The following is a 10,418-nucleotide window of genomic DNA, read 5'->3' on the forward strand; positions in this document are numbered from 1 at the left end:
GGGGTTTAGAGATACAGGGGTTTAGAGATACAGGGGTTTAGAGATACAGGGGTTTAGAGATACTGGGGTTTAGAGATACAGGGGTTTAGAGATACAGGGGTTTAGAGATACTGGGGTTTAGAGATACAAGGTTTTAGAGATGCAGGGTTTATAGACACAGGAGTTTAGACTTGTACAAGATCTTACAGATACAAGGGTTTAAAGATACAGGGGTTTAGAGATACTGGGGTTTAGAGATACAGGGGTTTAGAGATACAGGGGTTTAGAGATACAGGGGTTTAGAGATACAGGAGATTAGACTTGTAACAGGGGTTTAGAGACACAGGGGTTTAGAGATACAGGGGTTTAGAGATACTGGGGTTTAGAGATACAAGGTTTTAGAGATACAGGGTTTATAGATACAGGAGTTTAGACTTGTAAATGAGCTTAGAGATGCAGGGGCTTAGAGATACAGGGTTTAAAAACACATAGTTTAGACATACAGGCTACAGCTAGGGGTTTAGAGATACAGAGGTTTAAAGATACAGAGGTTTAGAGATATAGGAGTGTTTAGAGATACAAGGGTTTAGAGGTACAGGAGTTTAGAGATACAGAGGGTTTAGACAAATTGATGGGGTTTACACACAAATGCGTTTTAAATATACAGGGGTTAGAGATATAGGGGTTAGAGATGCAGGGGATAGAAAAACAGGGGTTCAAGAAACGGGTGTTTAAAAATACAAAGGTTATACATAAAGGGGTTAAGCTACAAGGGGTAAAATATACATGAGTTAGAGGTCCAGGCGGTTAGAGATACAGGGGTTTAGGGATACAGGCAATTAATGATACAGGGAATAGGGATACAGAGGTTAAGAGATGTAGGGGTATTTAGATATAGTGACTTAGAGATGTAGGGGTTAAAGACACAGGAGTTTAAAGATACAGGGGTTTAGATATTCAGAGGTTTAGATATACAGTGGGTTTAGAGATACAGGGGGTTAAAGATACAAGGGTTTAGATATACAGAGGTTTAGATATACAGGGGTTTAGAGATACAGGGTTTAGATATACAGGGGTTTAGAGATACAGGGGTTTAGATATACAAAGGTTTAGATATACAGGGGTTTAGAGATACAGGGTTTAGATATACAGAGGTTTAGAGATACAGGGGTTTAGATATACAGGGGTTAGATATACAGGGGTTTAGAGATACAGGGTTTAAATATACAGGGGTTTAGAGATACAGGAATTAGATATACAGGGGTTTAGAGAAACATTGTTTAAAGATACAGGGTTTAGATATACAGGGGTTTAGAGATACAGGGGTTTAGAGATACAGGGGTTTAGAGATACAGGGTTAAGATATACAGGGGTTTTGAGATTCAGGGTTTAGATTCACAGAGGCTTATAAATTGATTTACTGGCTAAGAGATACAGCTAGGGGTTTATTGAGAATTGAGATAAAGTTTTTTTTGCTAATTTGCTGATTAATTATTGTTAATTTTATTAGTTTTATTATAAACGAGACACTTTTAGCATGATATTTTTATCATTAATTGGGAAAATGTATAATTTTGGATATCTATATACTTCTAAATATAGTTTACAATTGTATTGAAAATTTTAAATAAATGATCAATATTAAGACCAATATTGAACACCAATATTTGCCAAGCTTCCATATATATATATATATATTTTATAAATATCTAAATATTTATATTTTTCTTGGCGTTATGAAAAAGCGGGAAAATTTTGAACTTAAAAGTCTATATATAGATAGATACCTAAAAATTATAAATATTATAAAACATAGAAAGTTTTATGATTTCTTTTTTTAGGGGGGGGGGGGTGTTCGCACTCAAAAATATTCAATGTTTTTTCTATCGAATGTTCGTATCTTTTTAACAAGCACTTTTTAGGTGTAAGAACAAAGTAAATTTATTTCTGAATGAAATTTCGCTTCTATTCATTAGAGACGGGATGAAGTCGTCTTTAGTCATTAAACTTGCAAAGAAATTTTCTTCAGAAAAGCTCCTTTCTTGCAATATTTGAAGGGGAAGGGGGGGGGGGGGTGTTAATGCAAAAGAATATATGAAACCTTTTTCTACGAAAATGATATTAGATTTAAATTCTAAAATTCAAGAAAGGTTTTCAGAATTCATGGTTTAAAAGGATTTTTTGTTGTACATTAAAAAATCATATTTAAAATATCATATTTCTTAGCTGTCTAAATATCTATCCAGCCATCTATCCATCTATCTATCTATCTATCTATCTATCTATCTATCTATCTATCTATCTATCTATCTATCTATGTATCTATCTATCTATCTATGTATCTATCTATCTATCTATCTATCTATCTATCTATCTATCTATCTATCTATCTATCTATCTATCTATCTATCTATGTATCTATCTATCTATCTATCTATCTATCTCTATGTATAATGGTTAGGTGTAGATCTACCTTGTAATATAATAATAATAGTGTTCTCTAGACTCAGATTTATTGAGTTTTAATTTAGTCTTTAGTTCTTATACATCTTCTTACCCATGTTTCATTAACGTTGGAAATGAGGGGAGAGGGTAGGGTGTGGGGGTGAAAGTAGGGGGAGATGTCAAGTATGTTTTCCAAAAAGGCACATTGTTTTTTAAGAAGTAAAAAAATGGATTGAATGGTTTGTTAATAAAAGTTTTTTTCAGAGAAAAGAAATTAATAGATTTCCCAGTGAAATTTTTTATTGGAAAAAAAAACAAATTTTTAACATTCAGTTCACGAGTCCAAAGTCAGAAAAAAAGAAGATTTTCACATTTAAAAATTGGCATAGATTCAATTTTAGACTTTTTTTTGGTTACATTAAATATTTAATCCTTGGTTGATTCAATGTAAGAGCAAAAAGTGTTAAATAGATTAGTTTTTAATCTAGTTCAAGTCCAGGGGGGTTGAGTTACCGTGAAAAATGTAAAAAATGTCGGAATGTCGGTCCATCATGTGTCATGACAGACAGATAAACTTATACAGGAGGCACAAAAACAACCATGGACAGAATTTTATTCAAATTTTCTGTCGCTTAAATTTGTATTGATGGTGTTTTTATATTGTTCTATTAACACATCTAAACACTTTGCACCTCTATCTCTCAAAATTAAAATAACAATCCTAACTTTTTAGAAGTTTCGATTTATTTTTAATAATTAAAATTTTTTTTATAGATTTTCAAAAGATAATTATTTAAGAATTTTTTAAATTACGACCTGGTTAATTTGAACATTTAGTTCTGACCGGCCAACACTTTATCCTGGTCCTGGTTAATTTGAACATGTGGAGACCCTGGATTACCAGCTGATTCCCGGAAGCTCTGAAGACCAAACCAAACATATTTATTCAGTTCGTAAAATAGATGTTGTAAGTTAGAGACAAAATATATATCAGTCCGTTTATATCTTTGTTATTTTGCGTCGCTACAAACATTTAGTTCTGACCGGGCAACACTTTATCCTGGTCCTGGTTAATTTGAACATTTAGTTCTGAACACCCAACAATTTATCCTGTTCCTGGTAAATTTGAACATTTAGTTCTGACCAGCAAACAATTTATCCTGGTCCTGGTTAATTTGAACATTTAGTTCTGACTGGCCAGCAATTTATCCTGTTCCCGGTTAATTTGAACATTTAGTTCTGACCGGCCAACAATTTATCCTGGTCCTGGTTAATTTGAACATTTAGTTCTGACCGGCCAGCAATTTATCCTGGTCCTGGTTAATTTCTCTTGGATTTGAAACCAATGAACGTATTTTTGACTAAGGAGTTCAAGTAGTTGTAGAATGTTTAGAGTTCTATGGAATGCTATAAATTTGACAGTATAAGTCAAGTAAGATAAATGTTTATTGTCAAAACATCACGTGCGTTTAGGGCAGAGGGTAGATTTAGTTAGATTTCAGGGATTTTTTAGGGAAGATATCATCATCAATGATGTATTCTATCGGAGACTCATCATCAGCGGAAAGGAATTGACCTTAGATATTTCAAACTATGAACTTTGTTGCATCAAATTATGTTAGTTTGAAATATCAAAAGTCAACAACATTAGTTTCCGTAGATATAGGGATTAGAAAACTTGAGTTTGTGGAAAAGACTCAATTCCTTTAATCTTTTAGAAGAATATGATACCTTTTATTCATCGATCTCATTATGCAATAGTTTACATAATTACAGTTTTTGAAAAAATGATTTAATCAGATTTGTCTTATAACACTAAAATTAATAAAGTAAATTAAAACTGTCAGTGTAAAAGGGCACCTCCCATATACAAACATTTTTTTATTTGGGTTTGGTATGACTTTTCTATCATTCTATTTCTATTATTCTATTTCTATTATTCTATTTCTTTTATTCTATTTTATTATTTATTTTTAGATGATTAAAAATAAGTCAAGGGTAGGAACCATGGTAAAAAATAACATATTGGTATCAGTTATTTTATTTGGAATTAATCTTTTCACAATAAAATAAGAAATATTTCCAACTATTTCAGCGGAACATTCTGTAATTAAGTAAGTTCTAAATATTTTAATATATTACAAATTTCATTGTTTATTCTGTATTGTTAAAAGAAATTTTTTTGATATTTTTATTTTCATGAAAGTCGTCTTTTTTATTCTGAAATTTTTATGAAGTTTTAGATACTTTCTCTCTCTCGAGATTTTCTCTCTTTTGCTTTCCTGTTTACCATGGTATCACATTAGCTTATGTACGAGGTTCCTGTTTACCATGGTATCGCACATTAGCTTATGTACAGGGTGTCCTGTTTACCATGGTATCACATTAGCTTATGTACAGGGTTCCTGTTTACCATGGTATCACATTAGCTTATGTACAGGGTTCCTGTTTACCATGGTCGCACATTAGCTTATGTACAGGGTGTCCTGTTTACCATGGTATCACATTAGCTTATGTACAGGGTTCCTGTTTACCATGGTATCACATTAGCTTATGTACAGGGTTCCTGTTTACCATGGTATCACATTAGCTTATGTACAGGGTTCCTGTTTACCATGGTATCGCACATTAGCTTATGTACAGGGTGTCCTAATAAACATAGATTCAGTCTGCTCTGAAAAGTTTCATCAATTTTTAAGACAGTGTCGACTTTGAAGTGTCGGAACGCCTTGGGCTTTGATTTTACCGCTCTAACTCACTTATACTTTTTTGTAGCCCTAAACATTTACATGTTATACCATAAAAGTACATGTTTTCAGCTTTAGTTTTTAAGAGGTTATTGGCAAAATTCTCATTGATGTTTGTGTGAGAGCTTGCAACCTTTAAATCATAAACATATAAGAATTAAGTTCGTCTTTGCTAAGCATTACATAAATCCAATGGTCAAAATAAAGCTACGTCTGCTAAAGTACAGGGTTGCCCACAAAGGATGAGACTTCAGAAACAACAAAATTAATATTGAGTTTTTCCTTATATTCGGGATTCCCTGCCACTTGCAAACTTGTTTCTTTCTTTCTTTACCAAATTATTAATTAACCAATTTGAAGACTAATTACCAGTTTTGACGAGTTCCAAGTCGTCTTTACAGTCTTTTTCTTGTGGTTAACCCTGTAGGTAAACGGTATCAGGTACTGCACGTCAAACTAAAGTGAATTTGACTCAAATTTGAAATCTTTTATGTTTCCAACCATAACGTTTCTCCTTGATGAGCTATTGGAAAGAAAAAAATTAGTTTTTAATTTTTAATATGTAACCGTATAAATTTGCTTTTATCATACTTGTGAGTAAATCAAATTTAAAGGAACTACGAGGTTACAAAGCCCTACCACCAATGTCACATAAATTGTAATGTTTACAGTGACTGTTTTCTTATTCTGAAAAACGTTGTTTGATGATCTGTAATATATATTTCTGCAAGATGAAAAGTAAAAAAAAACGCAGTAATTTGCACTTTTATTTATTTCTTTTCAATTTCAACCTGATGCGGTTTAATCCTTTGATATTTCAAAAGTTGTCTGTTAGATATAGCAGAATTTAAATGTCTTAAATATCAAAGGTCCGCAACCGAATTTAATTACATGGAGAGGTCGCCCAACCACCGGTTCAAACCCTGATTCACTGATTTAAATCCTCATTAATCTTTAATTTTGGATCGGTTATTGAAGATTTGAACCGGAGGTAGGTAGCTAGTTCAGCGACCTCTCCAACTTCGTCCCAAATAAGGATGACAAAATTAGATTTGATGCAAGAATTATTTTCCTTTGTCTTCTGGCTATATCGTATACTAGATACAGTAATTGAACTCTGCAGGTACAACAATTAATTTTATATTTCAACATTTTAATCTTACATAAAATAATCTTAATCTTAATCGATTTTCTACATATCATATTAGGATAAATATTTACTTCACAATATTACATCTTTACATTTTGAACAAAAAAATATTTATATAAAATTTTACGTACTTTGTATTTGTATCCTAGAATCAAGAATAGATTTCATCCGTTTTAATTCAGACAACCTTTATTCCAATAATATTATATACACATGAACTTCTTTACAGGGTGACTACGGCAAACATTGTAAAAGTCTACATTGGCTGTTAGTTTATTGTTTTTAAAATGAAAACATCAGCAGCAGATTTTAAACAGTTTCAATATGCACTGTGAATGGTGCAACGGGCCAGTAAACTCATTATTTGATTCTGATTCTAACTAAACCCCCTAAAATTCGCGAATTCTCCCTTTAAATTTTCTTCTTTAAATTCAAGACTGTCAATGGTAATTTTTCTTTCTCTGTAAGTATTCTAAAAGAAAAACTAATTTAAACAACAGTGAATATAACTAATGGTACAACTGCAGTCTTAAATGAAAAAATTCAATTTGAAAAATTGCAGCACTTGATCTGTACCATCATATTTATCTCGTACAAAAAAAAAACAAGTGCTAAAAGTTCTACGCAAAATCAAATGCTAAAGCATTTCGACACTTTAAAGTTGATACTGTCTTGAAAAATTTATTCAACTTTTTACAGCAGTCTTGACCTTTGTGCTACATCTTACAGCATGATGATGTAAGATGTAACACAATCAATATTTATCTAAAATACTTCAACCAATAACATTAACTTGGTTGTTTATTTTGATAGGAAGCCTTACTACTGGGAAAAACATCTCATAACTGGTTTGTTTTTGTCTAAGCAAAAGGAGAAAGTAATCAACAATGTAAGGTTTGCTGGCAAAATACAGGTTGATCAGTGTCAACAGAAAACTTGTGATTACAGAACCAATGGGGAAGGGTTGGGCCTTGATCTGGAAATAGATAATGATAAGGGTTAAAGTCAGGGTGATTACACCAACCACCATTAGGGTCTTCAGAGAGAACATGTTCTTTGAAGGGTTGTTTTTCTCCGCTGTAGTGACCTGAACGCTGTGTTTTCTGTTTAAGTAGAGGTTGATGAAGGCGTAAGAGACGAATAGGATGATAATACCTAGGATCATGTGCATAACATGAATGATGAAGATCTTGTTGACTGTGTAAGAGGCTTGGTTTCCTGTTAGGAATGACTCCATTGGAGATATGTAACCTAAAGAAACAGGCATAAAAAATATTACTTTTCCATTGAATTCCTTTAACATAATTGATGACTAAAGAGGTTTTTGGGGGTTTGAAATTGACTTACCTGATTGGAGCTGATGGTATTGAAGAAGGACTATCTGGGGCAGGTAAAGGAGTGCGGTGAACATTAGAACCAGTTTAGAGCTTTTATCTGGATCATACCCAAAGAATCTTCCAAACTAAAGCAGTTAGGTCAATATTGTTTTTAACTTCAATTACTGTGGGTTAATAAAAACCATTTTAGATTTATCATGAGCTGAGATTTTAAAAGTTTAAACCTAAGTAAAACCCAGGTTTTGCGTTTATTTACGTCCAAGTAAGACAAAGTGAAGACTAAAGGTTATTCTAGTCTTGGTTTAAAGTAAAACCGGCTTAGTTGGGTTTATCCCTTCTTAGACTTGGTCAAATTAAAGCTGGAAATTACGTAAAATCTATTATACTTTTTTACATTCAAAATCTGCAGTGTCAAAATCGGCTACATTTATAAAATAAATGGAAATAATACTTAAGGTTTGAGTTTTTAAAATTTACACAAAGGAAAACTGAGATTCCATCAGCTGATCATGCAGACCCTGACCATATGCAGACACAGCTTTGAAAGCTTCTCTCACTTCGCAGTGGTTAAATCTATGCCAATCCGAATCCAGCCCAAAACACTGAACTTTTAAAATCTCAGCTCTGGTTTAAGGTTGAAATTATTGTTTTAAGATGGGGGGGGGGGGACCTTACTTATCAAGTGATAGAATAATTATGTTCCAAGTACAGAAAAAAATGTGCACCAAATCATTTTATAAACCCACTTTTATCCCATTTGGCTTATACATTAACAGAAACCAAACTCAGTGATTTTATGTTTTTGATTAATTAACCGATTATCCAAAATTATCCAACTGGGACAGTTCAACTGTCAGCCAGGTCCATTAAGCATGACCCCCCCCCCCAAAAAAAAAAAAAAAATTATGTTGGGATGAGGAAGGAAAACAATGTTCTTGCTGGAGATATAGAAATACTTAGATGGACAACAGCGTACACTCTAAGAAGAGCCATCTCTATGAAGAGTCCAACTGCTACAAGGTTACTGTAGTTTAAAATGAAACTGATAGAGTAAGCAAGGACCAGAGGTATATGAGAAATGAGGGAACAGTACATCATGAAACATCCCTACTCAAGTACAAGATGTATATGTACATAAAAAAGAAAAAGGTGTTCGCAATTTTTCATTGGCCAAAATTATTGTGGCATCTGATTAGTTTCCAGCAGACAAAATATTCAATTATTTAATCCTCATAGGATCCAAAAGTAATATATTTGTAAGATAAAAGGTAAGATGAATTACTGCTCATAAATAAAGAGCGGAGGCTCTTTAACCAGATAATAACAATAATTGCCACTCTGATGATAAATAATTACCCATTGCTCTACTTAAAAACAACAATATGATAAGTTTTTCCTTACTGAGTGAAAAAGAAAACTTTTTGTACCAGGGCGCATACAGGGGGCGGGGGAATGGGGACAGTGCCTCCCCTTGAACCTGTCAAGGGGGAGTCAGAGCTATCAGACTTTTAAATCTTAGACTGAAGAGTGAAAAACATAAAAAGATTGTTTCGTTGGAAGGAGGAATAAAGCAGTACTTGCAAGGTAATTGGCCTGATATCTGATATGCCAAATGTTTTGAATTTATAGATCGAATTTTGGAAGCAAAAAAAATGTTGCACTTCTCTCATATTTGGCCACCCTGGAATTATTTTTGTATATGCCCTGGTTTTTGTAGGAATTCATATCTAAGCAATATCTAATTCAGTCAAAAAGAATTAATAAGCGGTACATATTGTTGTAAAAAAGTACCATAAAGTGGACAAGCTGTAAGAAAGCTGCCAGGAGGTACTCAAGTTTGGCTAATTTGTACAATACTACGAGTATGCTACATGATAAAGGAGAAAGAATCAGGAATGTAGTCAATGGGTATATACAATAATAATAAAAATAATAAAAACAAAAACTATTTTGTGTTTACTAATTTTAATGGCTTTACTGAATTAATATTAACCCACCTGATAAAATAAGACTAAATTACCCCACTCCACTATGTAGTAGCTGATGAAAATGATCATATTGAGTTTAACGAGAGGGATGGAGTTCTTGTAGCTTCTAATCATGAAAGTGAACAGGTTGCTCAGCAGGACCAAGATCAATTCTATCAGGAACACTAAGAAAATAGGCTGAAATTTCTCCTTTTCAGAACTGGATGTGCTGTTGGATCTACTTCCTCTTATACTTGAGTTAAACCCACCCCATTCTTCACCATCTTGAGAAGACCATTTAGTATCATTATAAATTAAATTAAAATCAAGATCCACATAGTTTTTCCAAAGGTCTAGAGCTAAATTTGGGGTTATCATATTCTTATTTGATGACATGGCGGAGCTTTTGAGAAGAGGCTTTGAATCACCACCACTTATTATTAAACCCATGAGGATCACAATTTGTAGAACTTGCAGCTTAGGAGATATCAAAGAAAACATTACGTTGCTGAAGAATTTTTCTTTAAAGAGTTATAGTTGGGTTGGAGAGAATATAATTATGAAATCTTTTTTTAATTATAGTTAATGATCAAACAGCTGGTCAAAATATCCCGTTTTACAAATTTTGCTTTTGTTTGATCCTCAACCTTTGAAAGTTTTAGAATTAGTGATGTGTAATATCTACTGGCAGATCATTATACTTGTTATTATTATTGATTGGATTAAACAAGGCTCTCTGTATAAACCGGAGGCCAGATTTTTTTCCAGGAATAAGATAAATGCAGATTCTAAA

At 32.8% G+C, this 10,418-nt stretch overlaps 2 protein-coding genes across 2 annotated transcripts; both read right to left on the reverse strand.

Annotated features, from left to right (window-relative positions):
* Positions 1 to 6,924: 6,924 nt before the first annotated feature.
* Positions 6,925 to 8,003, reverse strand: LOC111698205 (uncharacterized). Its single transcript, XM_023468476.1, has 2 exons — positions 7,669 to 8,003; positions 6,925 to 7,572 (listed from the first exon to the last, which is right to left on the reverse strand). The coding sequence occupies exons 1-2, from the start codon at positions 7,730 to 7,732 to the stop codon at positions 7,097 to 7,099; spliced, it is 540 nt and encodes a 179-aa protein (XP_023324244.1). The 5' UTR covers positions 7,733 to 8,003; the 3' UTR covers positions 6,925 to 7,096.
* A 473-nt stretch (positions 8,004 to 8,476) lies between these two features.
* LOC111698204 (uncharacterized) lies at positions 8,477 to 10,331 on the reverse strand. Its single transcript, XM_023468475.1, has 2 exons — positions 9,656 to 10,331; positions 8,477 to 8,765 (listed from the first exon to the last, which is right to left on the reverse strand). The coding sequence occupies exons 1-2, from the start codon at positions 10,124 to 10,126 to the stop codon at positions 8,562 to 8,564; spliced, it is 675 nt and encodes a 224-aa protein (XP_023324243.1). The 5' UTR covers positions 10,127 to 10,331; the 3' UTR covers positions 8,477 to 8,561.
* Positions 10,332 to 10,418: the final 87 nt, after the last annotated feature.

Source organism: Eurytemora carolleeae, unplaced genomic scaffold (assembly GCF_000591075.1).
Source record: "Eurytemora carolleeae unplaced genomic scaffold, Eaff_2.0 scaffold312, whole genome shotgun sequence".
Lineage (NCBI taxonomy): Eukaryota > Metazoa > Arthropoda > Copepoda > Calanoida > Temoridae > Eurytemora > Eurytemora carolleeae.